Here is a 22521-nt window from a genome sequence, read left to right as displayed (position 1 = left end):
TCGCAGATGATATGATAGTATATCTGGAAAACACTAGGGACTCTACTACAAAACTCTTAGAAGTGATCAAGGAATACAGCAGCGTCTCAGGTTACAAAATCAACATTCATAAATCGGTAGCCTTTATATATACCAACAATAGTCAAGTTGAAAAAACAATTAAGGACTCTATCCCATTCACAGTAGTGCCAATGAAGATGAAATACTTGGGAGTTTATCTAACAAAGTACGTGAAAGATCTATATAAAGAGAACTATGAAACTCTAAGAAAAGAGATACCTGAGAATGTTAACAAATGGAAAAATATACCATGCTCATGGTTGGGAAGAATCAAAATTGTTAAAATGTCCATACTACCCAATATATAATTTCAATGCAAACCCTATTAAAGCTCCACTGTCATACTTTAAAGATCTTGAAAAAACAATACTTCGTTTTATATGGAATCAGAAAAAACCTTGAATAGCCAAGACATTACTCAAAAATAAAAACAAAGCAGGAGGAGTCACGCTACCAGATCTCAGACTATACTACAAATCGATAGTGATCAAAACAGCATGGTACTGGCACAAAAACAGAGAAGATGTCTGGAACAGAATAGAGAACCAAGAGATGAATCAGCTAAGTACCGTTATTTAATCTTTGACAAGCCAATTAAAAACATTCAGTGGGGAAAAGATTCCCTATTTAACAAATGGTGCTGGGTGAACTGGCTGGCAACCTGTAGAAGACTGAAACTGGACCCACACCTTTCACCATTAACCAAGATAAACTCTCACTGGATTAAAGATTTAAACCTAAGACATGAAACTATAAAAATACTAGAAGAGAGTGCAGGGAAAACCCTTGAAGAAATTGCGTTGGGTGAGTTTTTTATGAGAAGGACCCCCCGGGCAATTGAAGCTGCTTCAAAAATACACTATTGGGACTTGATCAAACTAAAAAGCTTCTGTACAACCAAGAACACAGTAAGTAAAGCAAGCAAACAGCCCTCAGAATGGGAGAAGATATTTGCAGGTTATGTCTCCGACAAAGGTTTAATAACCAGAATCCACAGAGAACTCAAACGCATTAGCAAGAAAAGAACAAGGGATCCCATCGCAGGCTGGGCAAGGGACTTGAAGAGAAACTTCTCTGAAGAAGACAGGCGCACAGCCTTCAGATATATGAAAAAATGCTCATCATCTTTAATCATCAGAGAAATGCAAATCAAAACTACTTTGAGATATTATCTAACTCCAGTGAGACTAGCCTACATCACAAAATCCCAAGACCAGAGATGTTGGCGCGGATGTGGAGAAAAGGGAACATTTTTGCACTGTTGGTGGGAATGCAAATTAATACATTCCTTTTGGAAAGAGATATGGAGAACACTTAGAGATCTAAAAATAGATCTGCCATTCAATCCTGTAATCCCTCTACTGGGCATATACCCAGAAGACCAAAAATCACATCATAACAAAGATATTTGTATCAGAATATTTATTGCAGCCCTATTCATAATTGCGAAGTCATGGAAAAAGCCCAAGTGCCCATTGATCCATGAATGGCTTAATAAATCGTTGTATATGTACACCATGGAATATTATGCAGCCTTAAAGAAAGATGGAGACTTTACCTCTTTCATGTTTACATGGATGGAGCTGGAACATATTCTTCTTAGTAAAGTGTCTCAAGAATGGAAGAAAAAGTACCCAATGTACTCACCCTTATTATGAAACTAATGTAGGACCTTCTCATGAAAGCTATAACCCAGTTACAACCTAAGAATAGGGAGAAGGGGGAAAGGGTGGGGAGGGAGGGGGGAGGGAGGTGGAAGGAAGGGGATTAATGGGATTACACCTGTGGAGCATCTTACAAGGGTATATGTGAATCTTAGTAAATGTAAAATGTAAAGGTCTTAGCAAAATAACTAAGAAAATGCCAGGAAAGCTATGTTAACTAGTGTGATGAAAATGTGCCAAAGGGTCTATGAACCAAGTGTATGGTGCCCCATGATCATACTAATGTACACAGCTATGATTTAATAAAAAATAAAAAAGAAATTAGTATATAGAAAACCCTCAAATATTTGAAAATCAAACATTTCTAGTAAGCTATGACTGAAAAAGAAATTATACTGAAAATTAGAAAATATTTAATACTGAATGATAACATAAGTACAATATAAGCAATACTTTAAATCTTACTAGCTAGGTGTAGGGGCACATGCCTCTAGTCCCAGGTACTTGGGAGGCTGAGGCAAGAGGATGCTTATGCCCATGAGGTTGCTGTGAGCTATGATGTCGCAGCAATCTAACCAGGATGACAGAATCAGACTTTGTCTCTCAAAAAAAAAAAAAAAAGAAAGAAAAAGAAAAAAACATTAAAACTTGTAAAATGAAGCTAAAGCTAAAAGACGGACAAATTGCAAACTATAGACTGATAAAATAAAAAGAACACAAATACCCCAAATGCAAGTGGGCTTATCATTATAGATCTAATTGTATTAACAACAGGGTTATGAAGTTTATGTCAACTAATTTGACAACATGCATGAAATGAATAAACTGCTTAAAAACATTTACTGAAGAATAAAGGCAATTAGTAGCATAAGAATTAATGAACAACTGTGAAATGACCTACTGAAAATGAAAGGATATAAAAATAATTACAGAGAAAATTGAGTTTACATGTTTCTCAAGTACCTGCCACTTTGTGCCTTAGGATTCACAAAACACATGCCAATGGGATTACAAATCAAAGAAGCAAGACCAAGTTATTAGTTCCTAGGTTTAGGAACAAGAAATTAACAGTGAGCTAACTTCTGAGTAGGAAAGTTGAGACAGATTAATACTCTAGGAATTGGACATACCTGATAAAAAAACAACATAAAAGGAATATTCTATTCCAATAATAGAATAGTAGTTGAATAATAACATGATATCTAATTACAGAATATGATATTAATCAAATTTGTTATTCTTCAGTGTACTTAAAAATACAGGGAAATGCTCAAAATGTGAGAGGGGGGCACAAGGCCATAGTAATTGTAAAGCACAGGAAGAAAAATTTTTTTTCAATTGGAAATATACCAAAACATTTGCTAATTATCTGAGCAGCAAGATAGATTTTTGTTTGTTCCTATTTCTGTCTTTTCTAATTTCTCCAAAAGAATGTGCTTTTATAATCAGAAAAATAATGACATGTTAAAAGAAAAAAGAGCAGAAGAGAGGCAAAATTTTGTTTTACACAGCTTCAAACATATATTGCAAATGAAAAATCATTCTATTGACTCTGAATTTCTATTACATTAGCAAATTTCATAAGCATACCTCCTGAGCTTATAGGAAATTAAACTAAATAAAATTAGTTAACTGATATCCCATTTATATAATGGTCATTAATTTTTTTTAATATAAAGCTTTTAAAATTACATCATATTTGGTTGTCTCATTAATCTAGTAGCAAACCAAATTTAACCTTCCAGGAAAACTAAAGGCTGCTACTTTGATATATTCACTATATTGAATTGTTAACCTATAATGCCCTCTAGAGTTGACTGATGAAATGTACAATTTACTTTCCCTGTTACCTAAATTTACCAGGACCATTTTTCAGGGAGTAGTACTTTTTATACTCAATACTAGTATCTAGGGCCACGTTACTCAAATAATCAGCATCACCTAGGAGCTTTTGAATTATGTAGAAGTTTAGGACCTACTGAATCTAATGATTTAATCTAATTTACAGATCTAATGAATAAGAATCTGCATTTTATTTATTAATTTATTTGAGACAAAGTTTCACTTTGTCGACCTTGGTAGAGTGCCATGGTGTTGTAGCTCTCAGCAATTTCAAACTCTTGGGCTTAAGTGATTCTTTTGCCTCAGCCTTCCAAGTAACTGGGACTACAAGTGTCCATCACAACTCCTGACTATTTTTTTTGTTTGTTTGTTTTTGAGACAGTCTCACCTTGGTAGAGTGCCAAGGCATCATAGCTCACAGCAACCTCAAACTCTTGGGCTCAAACAATCCTGTGGCCTCAGCCTCCCAAGTAGTTAGGACTACAGGGGCCTGCCACAGTACCTGGCTATTTTTAGAGGTGGGGTCTTGCTCTGGCTCAGGCTGGTCTTGAACCTGTGAGCTCAGGCAATCCACTTGCCTCGGCCTCCCAGAGTGCTAGTATTAAAGGTGTGAGCCAGTGGCCCAGAATCTGCATTTTAAAAAGATACCCAATGTACAAAATGTACATTTTTCTGTGTTCAAATAGAAGGAAAATTATATGGAAAATGAAATAATCAGATACTATATATAAAATTCAAATGCTTCCATGCTGAATTCCTCTTTTACATAGTAGAAGCAGAGAGATGCTATACAGTAGGCCCTCAGTATGTGCAAGTCCCTTAAGTATGGATTTAACCAACCACAGTATCAAAAATGCTTGGAAAAAAAAAAAAATGTCTGTACTGAAAATGTACATTTTTACCTGGTCATTATTCCCTAAATAGAAAGCATATGTATGTATCATTTACATTGTATTAGGTAAGTAATCTAGAGATGATTTAAATAAGGGACTATGTGCATAGATTACATGCAAATGCTACACAATTTTATGTAAACGACTTGGTCATCTGTGAATTTTGGTATGGGAGGGGTCCTGAGAACCAATTTCCCCGGGGATATCAATGGAAACCTTGATTACATCAGCTCTCATGTCTAAGCTCAAACGCTCCCCAAAACTTCTTTTGAATATAGTACCTCTTGATGACATTACAGGGCATAACTAATTTTCCTGCTAAATATGCCAGAATTTTTAAACCCAACTAATTTTTGCCCTCTTCAAAGGAGTCACCATGGGAAAGAGAATAAATGCAACTTCCTTTTTGTCACTTTTCCTTTATAAAACAATATAAAAAAATTCCTTCTTCCTATCTCTTTACTTCCTAGACATATCTAAAGCTTAAACAAAAATAATTCTTAATGTAACCAATAATTTTGTCATTCAGGACCATATGGTAATTTGCTATTTGAGCAATTGCCACAAATTAAGTACATCAAATTACAAAGATTTGCCACTCTTGTGTAGGGATCGACTTTTTGAAAGGTATAGCGGAGATCAAAGGTTTAAAATAAGCATCATCTCCTCTGAAGAGAATATGCAAGTAGATATAGAACCTGGCATATCTTTATTTTTAAAAAAGAAGCATTTAATAGTTGACACATAGTCTAATTTTTTCAAAGTTATAATACCATGGCAAGGCAGAAAACGAAAGAAAATTTCACTTAAAAAAAATTAAAAGCATGCAACACTTTAATAAATCTACTTTAATTTCAAAAGAAATTCATCCAGAAAGGACAGTAAGATACAATACAGACTTTTATGTTTCTCTTAAAAATATTTCTAATACAAGTCTCCTTATTGTACACGTGCAATATAATAATTCTTCCTTAGACTAGATATACATATAATAATTTTTCCTTAGACTACAGAGGCCTAACAGAATTAAAACATTTTTGTTGAAACTACTACTTTATGTCTATGAAGGGTCTAAAATTGCAATGTCCTCTTTTCTTTTTTCTGGACAAACATCTTTATTTAAGAAATCAAATAAATTGGGTAAAAACTGACGGTAGCAATTTCACATGGATCACACAGGTATACAAGACCAAGCTTAGAATTACTTGCTCAAATTCAGAATGGAACAAAATTCTTCACATTCTCACAATTAACTCAGAAAATATACGATTACTTGTTTTTCCACAGACATTCACTACTTTACTGTAAGATCACACACCCAGCCCCCTCCGGTGTACAGCCTAAAAGGCTAATAGTACAAATGTTAGTGTACTTCAGGCTTTTCTCTGATAGTGATTCTAAGACTGCTTCACAACTTTTTACAAGTATAGACATCAACAGGTTCACTTAGCCTTTAGTTTACAGTCTGAAGAAAGGAAACAACAAGGTGACAGAAGCAACCCAGGTCACTGTGAACTATAAGTGGTCCCAGCCTCCTAATTTGATAAACATGGATCTATGACTCTAAAACTTCTGGAAGGATCTAGACATGACAGAGGCAGCCCATGACATTTAGCACTGCAAAAATCTCTGGTTTCTTAGGTAGTGCTGTGTATACTGTCTATAAGTTTTTATGACAACATCTCTAAAGGTATAAGTAATCCAATGTATATATTATCAATTTCCTTATATTTTTGACAGAGCCTCAAGCTGTCTCCCTGCGTAGAGTGCCATGGCATCACGGGTCACAGCAACCTCCAACTCCTGGGCTTAAGCAATTCTCTTGCCTCAGTCTCCCAAGTAGCTGGGACTACAGGTGCCCACCACAACACCTGGCTTTTTTTTTTTTTTTTTGGGTTGTAGCCATCATTGTTGTTTGGCAGGCCCTGGCTGGATTCAAACCCGCCAGCTCTGGTATATGTGACTGGTGCCTTAACCTCTTGAGCCACAGGTGCCAAGCCATCCTTTTAGTTTTAAATCTATCAAATCTTGATTATGGCATTTGTTTTTGAACTGTTATATCAAGATCAAACTATATGAATTAGGAAAGTTAAAACCTTATTCTCAACTTCTAAAATAAAAAACATTTTAATATTGATAAGGAGCTTTTTATAAATAACACTGTTTACAAGCAAATATTGATCTATTTGTAAGTGTCATGAAACAGAATGTACTATGTTTAAATATAATAGCAGTTTCATTAGGTTTAGATAAATTGACACTACAAGTAAAAGTTTCCAGGCTATTTAATCAAGTTACTTACAATGTACACATTCCTGAGTATACCCCATTGTTGTAACATTGTTTCGGAGTTTTTCTGCATTCAGCTTAAAAGGTGTTTCTTCCCAAGGAACTGAACTTTTCTGTCAAATGCGCTTGACCGAATAGGAGAATTCGGTTCGTAAAATGGATTCATTGCAAACTTTATATATAAATCATAGACATCAGTAAAGAAGTTCTTTATTCCATCTTCTTGCCTTATGTCATGAAGCATAATAAATCTCATATGCCCTGCAGTGACAAATGCTGACACAAACCACTCGTTGAACTTGTCCACAGTTTTTAAGTACATGTTGTTCGACAGCCACATGTTCTCATCTACCAGGTCAAGAGCAGCATGAGCTATGAACTGGTTCAGATGACGGTGGTCATCTTTGGATTCAGCTTTCCCAGCTGGCAAAAACTCCATTTCAAAAACTGGATTATCATGGTGGCCAACAATTACAAAGTAGAAGCTTCCAGACATTGTTTTCAATATATGGCTCCTGTAGCGAGACGCAGACAACGGAAACGCCCAGTCCGTTCCTTCCTCTTTTCTTAAACTCAAGTTAATTTCAGTGTCCTCTCAAGAAAAAAGTTTTCATAAATTATTAATGACCTGATTCCATTAAAAAAATAGTTTCAGCAAAAGTGAACAGAAAATCCTGTTATTTTTTCATTGATTCATGATAAGAAACAAAAAGTACTGATGCATTCTTCTACAGAAAAAGTGGTTTAGAGAACAGTTGATGGCATTTTATATATTGAAAAGTCTAATAAGCCTTCCTCAAGGGGAAAATAATTTCAGTATGCTCCCCTTTTGCTCAGTAACTCCAAGTGATTTTCAAATTAGGAGGCAGATTACTAGCCTTAAGTTCATCAAATTTAGATCTATCCTGAACAGGGACACTATAGAAATCAAGAACATCTTTAACTCTGCACATCTGGTGAAGCCTGGAATTAGGGACTGCGTGGCCCAAGTCATCAGCTAAATTTGACAAGAGATTGAACTTCAGAAGACCATCTTCCAGGGAGATGTCCTGCCAATTACCAGAAAGAGGTGAACCAAAAACTTCTTTAACACAAGATTCCAAACGACTCTGGAGATCTTCAGGTGGTATGTATGTTCTGCTTCGTAAAGGTGGACACGCCAGAACAGGTTCCTTTTTCACCTCTTCTACTGTCTCGGCTACTCCCGGCTCTTTCTCCTTTCTGAAATGATCAGAAACAATGAAGTCAACAAACACCAAGCCAAATCATGCCCACCAATCAAAATTAACAATAATTTGCACACTTACTACTCTCTGACCAACCTGGAGAGTAGGAAAGAGTAAGACAGATTACTGCCCTTGGAATGCTTATAGTAAAAATAAGTTGGCACAGACAGAAAACAAAACCTAAGTATATATTACACATACTATAGGAATTCCTAAGAATTGATGAAGAAGTAAGGTAAATCATCTAGTCTGGGATTCTCAGTCCTCCAAGATCTGATCCTAATATACCTTTCTAACCTTTCCTCCCACTAATCTCCTATATACATTCTACATATTACTCAAACTAAACTGTATTCTGTTTCCCAAATACATCCCCATTTTCCTGACACCATCTCCTGGTCCAAGTTGTATGTTTTCTGAAATGCCTTTCATCCTCACCCATGGAAACTTTAGTTATCCTGTAAGTCTTAGGATAGTGTCTTTCAAGAAGCTTTACTTGATTTCACAATCAAATAAATGTGCAAGTTCCTCTGATCTCCTTAGCACTTTACAATACTGACACAGCACATTACATTTTGAGCTTTAATTTTACATACATTCTACTTGTAGGAAAACAGTCTGCTTCATTAAGAGTGATGCCATCTTCAAGCAAAACCACCACGATAACCAATGTTTGAATACTGCATACCAACATGTACTGTGGCAATGTCTTTAAGCATAGAAACCCCTCATAAAGATGTTTATCTACTCTCCCTAGGGGTCACGAGTTTCAGCAAGAAAATCCGAGACATGACCAGCTACATGTCTTTATCCTAAAAGCTAAGGACATTCTGGAGAGCAAGTGTAGGCATCTAACATTTCATAGTTGCTCAAGACAGTTCTTCTGTTCCTAAGTTATCTATTAAATATTTCATTCTGAGAAACTGGATTTGTCAAACTCCTTGGTTTCTGAGCTTCCTCAGCCTCTGAGAGTAGGTCCACAGATATCAGATCACCACAGAACGTATTTTTCTTACTAGATGAGGGTTTCTTAGCCTCAAATGTTGACATTTTGGACCAGATAATACATTATTATAGAGGGATGTCCTGTTCACTTCAGAATGTTTAGCAGCATCCCCACTTCTGCCTACAAGATGCCAATAGCACCCCAGTTTTGTTTTAAAAACAAAAGACAGTGTCAAGTATCCCTGGTAAGCAAAAATGTCTCAGATTCAGAACCACTGTACGATAAGTACCTAAAAATAGAGACATGTTTTATTGATTTGGAGGTTCTTTGAAAACACATTTAGTAAGTGCTTTAATAACTATTATTGAGCAGATGGGCCAATGTGAAGGAATCAACCAGAAATATATCATTTAAGTGCTTAATACAAGATCTGTTCATGAATTACCTAGAGAGTCCTGGTTCCCATGGAATTGGCATCTAATTGGGATTGGTCATCCTTATAAAATTGGAGGCAGCAGAAATAAAATAGTGTTTGGTCAAGAATACATTTTTTAGGCCTCTTTGCCTACTTGCCATGGCAATGGAGGTCCATTCGCTATCTATGGAGAACATAATCTTCTTTCTAAACTTCCATACTCTGTAAGCCTATCTTTCTCTTTCTCAATAAACTTTATTTCATACTTGCCTTAAAATACAGTTTTTAATGTGATTCCTCCTTGCTTATGCAAAGACTTTGTATTAGCAATTAATCTCTCTTTCTGAATCAATTTTAAAAATCAACTACACACTACCTATTAAAATATTCCAATGGCACAAAATATGCTGTAACATCTCCTATTTTTAATGAAAAAAATTCCCTCCCCACCCCAGAGACCATGTTCTCCTCCAGATACTGCTCACCTTTTCAACAAAAATTCTCAAGACCTGTCTATACTTAGTATCTACTTCCTCACCTACCACATTCTCCTCAAATTGCTACAGCCAAATCTCATCATACATAGAAAGAAAAGCAATTCATGTAAGTGGATTAAACACCCCAATCAAAAGATACTGAGTGGCTGAATCAATTAAAAACCAAGAACCAATTCTAAGAAACTCATTTTAGATTCAAGGACAGACAGACTGAAAGTGAAAGGACAGAAAAAGATATTCCATGCAAATGTTAGGCAAAGAAGGCAGGAATAGCTATACTACGTCAGACAAAACAAACTTTAAGTCAAAAACTGTCTCTAGACAGTTACCATACGATTCAGCAATCCCACCTATCAACATTTACCCAAGATTTGAAACCAGTACATCAAAGACATGTCTGCACTCTCATGTTCATGGCAGCACTATTCACAGTAGCCAAGTTATGAAATCAACCTAAGTGTCCATCAAGAGAAAATGGATAAAGAAAATGCACACACACACATACATAGATACTCACAATGGAATACCATCAGTCTTTAAAAAGAAAAAAATTTGGTGATTTCAATTGGAGAATGTTATGCTTAGTAAAATAAGCCAGACACAGAAAACAAATACTGCATGTTCTTACTTATATTTGGAAATTAAAACAATCTAACTCAAAGAAGCAGAGGCTGAGAATGTGGAGGTGCAGATAATGAGGATGATGAGATGATGATCAAAGAGTAAAAAGCCTTCATTATAATGGAGAAATAAGTTTTTCTCCGCTGAGATACACTGTGTAATGTGGCAGATATAGTAAATAATTATGTATTATACATTTAAAAATGAAAAAATAAAAAATAGCAAGAAACCATTTAACAGAATTTATAATGGTAGTTACTCTGAGGCAGACACAGTAGGAAGCCATTGGGTAATGCTATATTTCTTAATTGGGTCATATAAGAAAACCTATTATAACTACAAACAAATCCAGAAAAGCTGCAAGATATAAATCAACATACAAAAATTGGTAGCATTTCTTTATAAAAAAACACTGTGAAAAGTAAAATGTTTTAAAAATGCATTTACAATAGCATCAAAAAAAAAAAAAAAAAAGAAATACTTACAACACGGGGCGGCGCCTGTGGCTCAGTCGGTAAGGCGCCGGCCCCACATACCGAGGGTGGCGGGTTCAAACCCGGCCCCGGCTGAACTGCAACCAAAAAATAGCTGGGCATGGTGGCGGGCTCCTGTCGTCCCAGCTACTCGGGAGGCTGAGGCAAGAGAATCGCTTAAGCCCAGGAGTTGGAAGTTGCTGTGAGCTGTGTGATGCCATGGCACTCTACCCGAAGGGCATAAAGTGACACTCTGTCTCTACAAAAAAAAAAAAAAAAAAAAAAGAAATACTTACAACAAACTTAACTAAGGGGAAAGGGGAATCTTTTTTTTTTTCTTTTTTTTCTTTTTTTTTATTGTTGGGGATTCATTGAGGGTACAATAAGCCAGTTACACTGATTGCAATTGTTAGGTAAAGTCCCTCTTGCAATCATGTCTTGCCCCCATAAAGTGTGACACACACTAAGGCCCCACCCCCCTCCCTCCCTCCCTCTTTCTGCTTCCCCCCCCATAACCTTAATTGTCATTAATTGTCCTCATATCAAGATTGAGTACATAGGATTCATGCTTCTCCATTCTTGTGATGCTTTACTAAGAATAATGTCTTCCACTTCCATCCAGGTTAATACGAAGGATGTAAAGTCTCCATTTTTTTTAATGGCTGAATAGTATTCCATGGTATACATATACCACAGCTTGTTAATCCATTCCTGGGTTGGTGGGCATTTAGGCTGTTTCCACATTTTGGCGATTGTAAATTGAGCTGCAATAAACAGTCTAGTACAAGTGTCCTTATGATAAAAGGATTTTTTTCCTTCTGGGTAGATGCCCAGTAATGGGATTGCAGGATCGAATGGGAGGTCTAGTTTGAGTGCTTTGAGGTTTCTCCATACTTCCTTCCAGAAAGGTTGTACTAGTTTGCAGTCCCACCAGCAGTGTAAAAGTGTTCCCTTCTCTCCACATCCACGCCAGCATCTGCAGTTTTGAGATTCTGTGATGTGGGCCATTCTCTCTGGGGTTAGATGATATCTGAGGGAGTTTTGATTTGCATTTCTCTAATATATAGAGATGATGAACATTTTTTCATGTGGGGAAAGGGGAATCTTCAAGTGGGATTTATCCCAGGGTCTCAAGGCTGGTTCAATATATGTAAATCTATAAATGTAATTCAGCACATAAACTAAAAAATAAGGACCACATAATTCTTTCAATTGATGCAGAAAAAGCTTTTGATAATATCCAGCATCCCTTCATGATCAGAACACTTAAGAAAATGGTATAGAAGGGACATTTCTTAAACTAATAGAGGCCATCTACAGCAAACCCAACAGCCAATATCGTATTGAATAAGTTAAATGGAAATCATTTCCACTTAGATCAGGAACCAGGCAAGGTTGCCCATTGTCTCTATTGCTCTTTAACATTGTAATGGAAGTTTTAGCCACTGCAATTAGGGAAGAAAAGGCGATCAAGGATATCCACATAGGGTCAGAAGAGATCAAACTTTCACTCTTCGCAGATAATATGATCGTATACCTGGAAAACACTAGGGATTCTACTACAAAACTTTTAGAAGTGATCAAGGAATATAGCAATGTCTCAGGCTACAAAATCAACACCCATAAATCTGTAGCCTTTATATATACAAACAATAACCAAGCTGAAAAAACAGTCAAGGACTCTATTCCTTTCACAGTAGTGCCAAAGAAGATGAAATATTTGGGAGTAAACCTAACAAAGGACATGAAAGATCTCTACAAAGAGAACTATGAAACTTTAAGAAAAGAAATAGCTGAAAATGTTAACAAATGGAAAAACATATACCATGCTCATGGCTGGGAAGAATCAACATTGTTAAAACGTCTATACTACCCAAAGCAATATATAATTTTAATGCAATTCCTATTAAAGCTCCATTGTCATATTTTAAAGGTCTTGAAAAAATAATACTTCGTTTTATATGGAATCAGAAAAAACCTCGAATAGCCAAAACATTACTCAGCAATAAAAACAAAGCTGGAGGAATCACGCTACCAGACCTGAGACTGTACTATAAATCAATAGTGATCAAAAAAGCATGGTACTGGCACAAACACGGAAAAGTAGATGTCTGGAACAGGCTAAAGAACCAAGAGATGAATCCAGCTACTTACCGTTATTTCATCTTTGACAAGGCAATTAAAAACATTCAGTGGGGAAAAGATTCCCTATTTAACAAATGGTGCTGGGTGAACTGGCTGGCAAGCTGTAGAAGATTGAAACTGGACCCACACCTTTCACCATTAACTAAGATAGACTCTCAATTGGCTCAGAGGAGTAGGGTGCCGGCCCCATATGCAAGAGGTGGCCGGTTCAAACCCACCCCTGGCCAAAAAATGAAAAAAAAAAAGATTTAAACTTAAGACATGAAACTATAAAAATACTTGAAGAAAGTGCAGGGAAAACTCTTGAAGGAATCGGCCTGGGTGAATATTTTATGAGGAGGACTCCCCAGGCAATTGAAGCAGTATCAAAAATACACTACTAGGACCTGATCAAATGAAAAAGCTTCTGCACAGCCAAGAACATAGTAAGTAAAGCAAGGAGACAGCCCTCAGAATGGGAGAAAATATTTGTAGGTTATACCGCCGATAAAGGTCTAATAACCAGAATCCACAGAGAACCCAAACGTATTACCAAGAAAAGAACACATGACCCCATCTCAGGGTGGGCAAGGGACTTGAAGAGAAACTTCTCTAAAGAAGACAGACACACGATCTACAAACACATGAAAAAAAGCTCATTATCCTTATTCATCAGAGAAATGCACATCAAAACTACTTTGAGATATCACCTAACCCCAGTAAGAGTAGCCCACATAACAAAATCCCCAAACCAGAGATGTTGGCGTGGATGTGGAGAAAAGGGCACACTTCTACAATGCTGGTGGGAATGCATACTAGTACGTTCCTTCTGGAAGGATGTTTGGAGAATACTTAGAAACCTAAAAATAGACCTGCCATTCGATCCTATAATTCCTTTATTAGGTTTATATCCAGAAGACCAAAATCACAATATAACAAAGACATCTGTACCAAAATGTTTATTGCAGCCCAATTCATAATTGCTAAGTCATGGAAGAAGCCCAAGTGCCCATCGACTCATGAATGGACTAGCAAATTGTGGTACATGTATACCATGGAATATTATGCAGCCTTAAAGAAAGATGGAGACTTTACCTCTTTCATGTTTACATGGATGGAGCTGGAACATATTCTTCTTAGCAAAGTATCTCAGGAATGGAAGAAAAAGTATCCAATGTACTCAGCTCTACTATGAAGGTAAATTATAGCTTTCACATGAAGGCTATAACCCAACTAATAGCACAAGACTATGGGGAAAGGGCCAAGGAAGGGGAAGGGAGCGGGGAGGTTACGGTGGAGGGAAGGTAATGGGTGGGGCCACACCTATGGTGAATCTTAGAATGGGTACAGGAGAAACTTACTTAATGCAGAATACAAATGCCCACATACAGTAACTAAAAAATGCCATGAAGGCTACATTGAACAGTTTGATTAGAATATTTCAGATTGTATATGAAACCAGCACATTGTACCCCTTGATTGCACTAATGTACACAGCTATGATTTAACAATAAAAAAAAATTAATCAAAAAGAAAAAGAATGGAAGAAAACGTATCCAATGTACACAGCCCAACTCTGAAACCAATTTATAGCTTTCATATGAAAGCTATTATATTCAATTATATTCAATTATAGCCCAAGTAGAAGATGAAAGGGAAGAGGAAAGGGAGAGGAGTGGGGAGGATGAGTGGAGGGAGGGTAACTGGTGGGACCACACCTATGGTGTATCTTTACTAAGTGTACAATATAAATGTCTTAACACAATAACTAAGAAAATGCCATGAAGGCTATGTTAACCAGTTTGATGAAAATATTTCAAATTGTATATAAAACCAGCACATTGTACCCCATGATTGCATTAATGTACACAGCTATGATTTAATAAAAAATAAATAAATAAAATTAAAAAAAAAAAAACGGAAGAGCATACCACACTATGGTTGGGAAGAATCAACATTGTTAAAATGTCTATACTTCCCAAAGCAATCTTCTGATTCAATCTTCGTTTTGTATGGAACCAGACAAAACCCCTTATAGGTAAGGCAGTTCTTAGTAATAAAAATAAAGCAGGGGGTATCAGCATACCAGATTTAAGGCTGTACTACAAGGCTATAGTGGTCAAGACAGCATGGTACTAGTACAAAAATAGAGACACAGACATTTGGAATGCAATAGTAAACCAGGAAATGAAACTAACAACTTACAGTTACCTAATCTTCAATAAACCAACAAGAACACACCTTAGGGGAAAGACTTCCTATTCAATAAATAGTGCTGGAAGAACTGGATATCCACATGTAAAAGACTGAAACTGGACCCACACCTTTCTCCACTCACAAAAATTGATTCAAGATGAATAAAGGACTTAAATTTAAGGCATGAAACAATAAAAATCCTCAAAGAAAGCATAGGAAAAACACTGGAAGATATTGGCCTGGGGAAAGAATTCATGAAGAAGACTGCAGTGTTAATTGCAACAACAACAAAAATAAACAAATGAGACTTAATTAAACTGAAAAGCTTCTGCACAGCTAAGGAGACAATAACCAAAGCAAAAAGACAACCTACACAATGGGAAAGGATTTTTGCACACTTTGAATCAGACAAAAGCTTGATAACTAGGATCTTTAGAGAACTCAAATCAATCCACATGTAAAAAGCCAACAAACCCATATATCAATGGGCAAGAGACATGAATAGAACCTTCTTTAAAGAAGACAGACGAATGGCTAAGAAACATGAAAAAATGCTTATCATCCCCATGCAAAACCACCCTGAGATACCATCTAACACCAATGAGAATGGCCCACATCACAAAATCTCAAAACTGTAGATGCTGGCGTGGATGTGGATAGAAGGGAACACTTTTACACTGCTGGTAGGACTGCAAACTAATACAACCTTTTTGGAAGGAAGTATGGAGAAACCTCAAAGAACTCAAACCTCAAAGAACCCATTTGATCCTGCAATCCCATTACTGGGCATCTACTCAGAAGGAAAATATCCTTTTATCATAAGGACACTTGCACTAGACTATTTATTGCAGCTCAATTTACAATTGCCAAAATGTGGAAACAGCCTAAATGCCCACCAACCCAGGAATGGATTAACAAGCTGTGGTATATATACACCATGGAATACTATTCAGCCATTGAAAAAATGGAGACTTTACATCCTTTGTATTAACCCAGATGGAAGTGGAACACGTTATTCTTAGTAAAGCATCACCAGAATGGAGAAGCATGAATCCTATGTACTCAATTTTGGTATGAGGACAATTAATGACAATTAAGGACACAGTGGGGGTGGGGGAAGGGGAGAGCAGAGAGAGAAAGGAGGAGGGAGGGGTGGGGAAAGGTAGAGCGGAGAGAAAGGAAGGGGGGGTGGGGCCTTGGTGTGTGCCACACCTTTTGGGAGCAAGACAGGATTATAAGAGGGACTCTACCTAACAAATGCAATCAGTGTTACCTGGTTTCTTGTACCCTCAATGAATCCCCAACAATAAAAATTAATTAATTAATTCGAAACAAAAACACACAAAAAAAAACAGGACTCAACTATGCTGCCTACAAAACACTCCCTTCATCTATAAAAACATGTAGACCAAAAGGAAAGAACAGGAAAAGGATATTCCAGGCAATGGGGAGAAAAGAAGAGCAGCTATACCTATACAAGGTAAAATAGATTTCTCATCAAAAACTATAAAAAGAAACAAAGAAGATCATTACAAAATGATAAAGAAGTCAATTCAGCAAAAGGCTATAATAAATACCTATATATATCCATCCATACATATAAAGCAAATAATAGATCTAAAGAAAGACATAGACTGCAATACAATAATTTAGGGGACTTCAAAACCTCACTTTCAGCAATGGACAGACAGAAAATCGACAAAGAAACATCACAATTATACTAGAGACTAAATGGTACTTATAGAACATTTAATCCTGCTGCTCATGGGGACATGGAACATTCTCCAGGGCAGATTGCATGTTAGGCCACAAAAAAAGTCTCAACAAATTCAAAAACAATGAAATCATATCAAGTATCTTTTCTGACCATAATAAAATAAAACTAGTAGTCAATAACAGGTGGAACTCTGGAAACTAGAAAAATTAATAAAACTCCAGAATGACCAATGAGTCAATGACAAACTTTAAAGGGAAATCAAAAAATTTCTTGAAACTATAAAAATGATAATATAACCAAAACCTCCAGGAAACAAGAAAAGAAGCAATAAGAGGGAAGTTTACAGCAATAAATGCCAACATCGAAAAGAAGAAAAACTTCAAATAAACAACCTAATAATGCACCTTAAACAAGAAAAGACCAAACCAAACTGCAAATTAGTAGAAGGAAAGAAATAGTAAAGAACAGGGTGGCTCATACCTGTAATCCTAACACTCTGTGAGACCAAGCAGTAGATTGCTTGAGCTCGTGAGTTTGAGACCAACCTGAGAAAAATGAGACCCTGTCTCTACTAAAAATAGAAAAACTGAGGCAAGAGTATCACTTGAGCCCAAGAGTTGGAGGCCACTGTGAGCTATGACATCATAGTACTCTATCCAGGGCAACAGCTTGAGACACTGTCTAAAAAAAAAAAAAAAGAAAGAAAGAAAGAAAAAGAAAAAGAAAGAAGGAAATAGAAAACCTGAATAGATCAATGATTAACAAGATAAAAGCAGTAATACAATGTATCCCATCAGTGAAAAGTCCATGACAATGACCTCATTACTGACTGACCTCTAAAAAACATTTAAGGAAACACTAATACCAACTAATACCAATTCTACTCAAATTATTCAAAAAAAATGAAGAGGCGGGAATACTTCCAAATTCCTTCTATGAAGCTAGCATTACCCTGATACCAAAACCAGACAAAGACACCATACAAAAAAAGAAATCCACAGGCCAATATCTCCTATGACCATAGACATGTGTGTAAAAAACCTGAACAAAATACTAGCAAACAGAATCTAGGAACACATTAAAAAGATCATTTACCATGATCATATGTGAACATATGTTCATTAACAGAATCAAGAACAAAAACCATATAATCATTTCAATAGTTGTTGAAAAATCATTTGATAAAATTCAACATCCCTTCATCATAAAACTCTCAATAAACTAAGCACAGAAATATACCTCAAAACAATAAAGGCCCTATATGACAAAGCCAAGCTAGCATACTAAATGGAGAAAAATTGAAAGCCTTTCGTCTAAGATCAGAAACAAGATAAGGATGCCCATTTTCATCACTTATTTGACATGGAAGTAGAAGGCCTAGCCAGAGCAGTTAGACAAGAGAAAGAAAGAGCATCAAAACTAGAAAAGAGGGCCAAGTAGTTGGCTCACACCTGTAATCCTAGCTATCTGGGAGGCCGAGGTGGGTGGACTGCCTGAGCTCACAGGTTTGAGACTAGCCTGAGAAAGAGTGAGACCCCGTCTCTAAAAATAGCCAGGTGTTGTGGTAGTCCCAGCTACTCAGGAGGCTGAGGTATGAGAATAGCTTGAGCCCAAAAGTTGAGGTTGCTGTGAGCTATGATGTCACAGCACTCTACCGAGGGTGACAAAGTAAGGCTCTGCCTCAAAAAAAAAAAAAAAAAAAAAAGAAGAAGGAAAAGAAGAGTCAAACTGTCCTTGTTTTCAGATGCTATGATCGTACATTTAGAAAAATCTAAGGACTCCACCAAAAAACTGTTTGAACTGTTAAAGTCAGTAAAGTTACAGGACACAAATCAACATAGAAGAAAGATCTCTGCAATAAAAGCAATAAAACATCTATGGAAGAAATTAAAAAGAACACCCCTAGAAGGAGAGATATCTCAGGTGCATGAATTGGAAGAATTAATATTGTTAAAATGTCCATACTAACCAAAGCAATCTTCAGACTCAATGCAATCCCTAGAAAATACCAATGAGGCCAGGTGTGACGGCTCACTTATGTAATCCCAGCACTTTGAGAGGCCAGGCTAGAGGATTACTTGAGGCCAGGAGTGGCCTGAACGACCAGCCAGAATGGCATAGCAAGACCTAGTCTCCATAAAAAATAAGAAAAATTACCCAGGCATAGTAGTATGGCTTATATGGCCTATAGTTCCAGCCATTCTTGCTAAGGCTAGAGGATCACTTGAGCCCAGAAGCTTGCTTGAGGCTGCAGTGAGCAATGATGGTGCCACTCCCTTTCTGCCTAGGCAACAGAGTAAGAGTGAGATCTCGTCTCAAAAAAAAAAAATCCAAATCTAATGACATTCTTCACAGAAATGGATAAACAATGAATTGACTTGAGGAGTTTGAGACCAGCCCTGAGCAAAAGTGAGAGCCCATCTCTAAGAAAAATAGAAAAATTAGCAGGTGTTGTGCCAGGCACGGGTAGTCCCAGCTACTCAGAAGGCAGAGGCAGGGGATAGCTTGAGCCCAGGAATTTGAGATTGAGCCCAGATTTGAGCTAGGTTGAGGCCACAGCATTCTAGCCTGGGCAATAGAGACTCTGCCTCAAAAAAAAAAAAGACACACAAGTTATCAACAAGTATAAGAAAAAACAATCACTAATCATCAGGGAAATGCAACTCAAAACCACAATGAGATACCATCTCACCTCAGTTGCAATGACTGTAACCAAAACGACAGAAAATAATATGCTGGCAAGGATATGGAGAAACAAGACACTGGTACACTGCTGGTGTGTGGGAATGGAATGTAAATCAGTATAGCCACTATGAAAAACATTATGGAGTTACTAAAAATATAACTACCATATGATCCAACAATCTCACTGCTGAATTTATATACAAAAGAAAGGAAATTAGTCTACCAAACAGATAATCTACACTTCCTTTCTTTTTTTTTTTTTTTGAGACAGTCTCGCTTGGTCACCCCAGTCGAGTGCCCTGGAGTCATGTCACAGCAACCTCTAATTTTTGGGCTAGAGCGATTCTCTTGCCTCAGCCTTCGGAGTAGCCGGGACCATAGGCACTTTGCCACAATGCCGAGCTATTTTTAGAGATGCGGTCTGGCTGTAGCTCAGACTGGTCTTGAACTCATGGGCTCATGTGATCCACCCACCTCACCCTCCCAAAGTGCTAGGATTACAGGTGTGAGCCACCACACGCGGCCTAATCTACACTTTCATGTTTATTGTTTATTCACAATAGCCAAGATGTTCAACCTAAATCTCCATCAGTGAATTAAAAAAGTGAGGGGGGGGGCATACATAGTATACACACAAGGCAGTATTATTCAGCCATAAAAAGAAGGAAATTTGTTGTTTGCACCAACATAGGTGGAACTGGAGGCCACTGTTAAGTGAAGTAAGCCAGGTACAGAAAGACAAATATTTCATGTTTCTCATTCTTACGTAGGATATTTACAAAATGGATCTCATGGAGGTAGGGAATAGAATGAACAGTATAGGAGAGTGGTGAAAGGCGTATGAGAGAGTTTGGTCGAAGTATAAAAAAAATATAGTTAGATAAAAGGAATAATTATATAATAGGGCAACTGTAGTGACTAGTGTTTTACTGTATATTCAAAACAACTAGAAGCAAACATTTAGAATGTTCTCAACATAAGGAAATAAATGTTTGATGAGATGGATATCTCACTTATCCAGATTTGGTCATTCCACATTATATGCTTGTACCAAAATATCACACAAACCCCATAAATATGTGTAAATTATGTAACCATAAACTTTTTAAAAAATACAAAACCAATGAAATATTACCTCACAGCCATTATCATAAAGACAAGAGTTGGTGAGGTGGGATTACACCTGTGGTGCATCATACAAGGGTACATGTGAAACTTAGTAAACATAGAATATAATTGTCTTAACACAGTAACTAAGAAAATGCCAGGAAGGCTATGTTAACCAGTGTTATGAAAATGTGTCAAACGTTTATAAAACCAGTGTATGGTGCCCCATGATCGCATTAATGTACACAGCTATGATTTAATATTAATAAAAAAGTTGGTGAGGATGTGGAAAAAAGGCAACCTGATACACCGTTCATGGGAATGTAAATTGATAACAACGATTAGTATGAAGATAGCTCATAAAAATTATAAATAGAAATATTCTATGATCTAGCGATCCCACTACTGGGTACATATCCAAAGGACATGAAATCAATTCCTCAAAGAGATATCTGCACTCCCATGTTCATTGCAGCAATATTCATAATAGTCAAGATATGGAAACAATCTAAGTTTTCCTTGACAGATGAATGGATAATGAAATAGTGATATTCCATTTGATGCACATCTATATGCCAAATTAAAGTAATTGTGGAGTGGATATGCACATACAAAGTAATTATTATTGAGTCTTAGAAAAGGAAATTTACTACAACAAGTATCAACCTGGAAAACGTTATGCTAAGAGAAATAGGTCAGAAAAAAAAAAAACAGTGCACAATCCCTCTTATATGTGGAAGCTGTATCGTGCACTTGAAATTTGCTAAGAGTAAATCTTAACTGTTATCACCACACACAAAAACAGTAATTATGTCGAGATTTATATGATAATCAGCTTGACTGCAATAATCAGTTCACTAAGTATTTCAGTTCACTGAAATACCAAGTTTTAAATCTTATATACAAAAATAAGTAAAAGAAATGTAATTCATTCCATTTCAGTAATCTCTTATTTTCTCTAGTTTTCTTCATAATTTACTACCATTTCCTGAAATTACATTCCCAATTGTTCATTCCTTCCTCCATTAGAAAACATGCCCTATGAGAACCAAACTTGGGTCTGTCTTAATAACCACCGTATCCGTATGACGCCGAGAATATACAGCGTTTTCACGTTCAGGTTCTAAGTGGATCGTTAAAAACGAGTCATTTGTTTCCTAACGCCACACGGGGTGCCTAGCCCACGTGGTCAATACTGTTTGCTTAATAAACGAATGAATGAGGTGAAAGGGAAAGGGGGCGGCATTTGCATTATTAGACAAGAAAACGAGGCCGAGACAAGAAGTGACTGGACCTCTCCACTTTCGCGGAGACCCGCATTGAAACTTCTGGACTCGGGACCCCAGCGCACTTTCCCGTCCTTCCCCTCAGCAGTCGCAAGGTATCCCTTCTGAACTGGTCCCTTCATCCTCGGTTTCTCTCTCTACTTTCTGTGGCCATGACCCACCGTCCAACCTTCAGCTTTACCTGAAACGAGACCAAAATTGTCTGCGTGGCGCCCCTGAAACTATCCACATGAAGCCTTTTCTGGTAAAGCAGGACACACACAGCGCCGCCATCTTCGAGACTCAAGAGCTACAGGCCAGCGCTCAGACCCAAGCCAACAGTGGCGCGCCCAGACTAACCAATAGGATTAAGCTGCGGCAGGTCTTTTTCCTATCACCGCCCCCTCTCCCTTAGCACCACGGGAAGTGTAGTCCGGTAGCCCCCGCCGGCGGAGGCGGGACCACGGCGCGCTTTCGGAGCATGACGGGAGTTGTAGTTGC

General features: G+C 37.1%; 2 protein-coding genes across 2 annotated transcripts; both read right to left on the bottom strand.

Annotated features, from left to right (window-relative positions):
• Positions 1 to 6726: 6726 nt before the first annotated feature.
• Positions 6727 to 7415, bottom strand: LOC128574268 (trafficking protein particle complex subunit 2). The gene has a single exon (XM_053574974.1). The coding sequence runs from the start codon at positions 7242 to 7244 to the stop codon at positions 6822 to 6824; it is 423 nt and encodes a 140-aa protein (XP_053430949.1). The 5' UTR covers positions 7245 to 7415; the 3' UTR covers positions 6727 to 6821.
• A 127-nt stretch (positions 7416 to 7542) lies between these two features.
• Positions 7543 to 22359, bottom strand: MRPL50 (mitochondrial ribosomal protein L50). Its single transcript, XM_053574959.1, has 2 exons — positions 22223 to 22359; positions 7543 to 7969 (listed from the first exon to the last, which is right to left on the bottom strand). Exons 1-2 carry the CDS (start codon positions 22312 to 22314, stop codon positions 7582 to 7584), a joined length of 480 nt encoding a protein of 159 aa, XP_053430934.1. The 5' UTR covers positions 22315 to 22359; the 3' UTR covers positions 7543 to 7581.
• Positions 22360 to 22521: the final 162 nt, after the last annotated feature.

Source organism: Nycticebus coucang, chromosome 2 (assembly GCF_027406575.1).
Source record: "Nycticebus coucang isolate mNycCou1 chromosome 2, mNycCou1.pri, whole genome shotgun sequence".
In the NCBI taxonomy this organism is placed as follows: Eukaryota; Metazoa; Chordata; class Mammalia; order Primates; family Lorisidae; genus Nycticebus; species Nycticebus coucang.
Note: the sequence above shows the minus strand (reverse complement) of the source record. Positions and strands in the feature narration are given on the sequence as shown.

What these genes read in the sequence shown, in the direction of transcription:
- LOC128574268 (XM_053574974.1), bottom strand. Translation starts at nt 7,244, where the DNA reads ATGTCTGGAAGCTTCTACTTTGTAATTGTTGGCCACCATGATAATCCA.
- MRPL50 (XM_053574959.1), bottom strand. Translation starts at nt 22,314, where the DNA reads ATGGCGGCGCTGTGTGTGTCCTGCTTTACCAGAAAAGGCTTCATGTGG. An exon ending in CAATTTTGGTCTCGTTTCAG is followed by an intron (nt 7,970 to 22,222) that starts GTAAAGCTGAAG and finishes TGATCATTTCAG; the next exon opens with AAAGGAGAAAGAGCCGGGAG.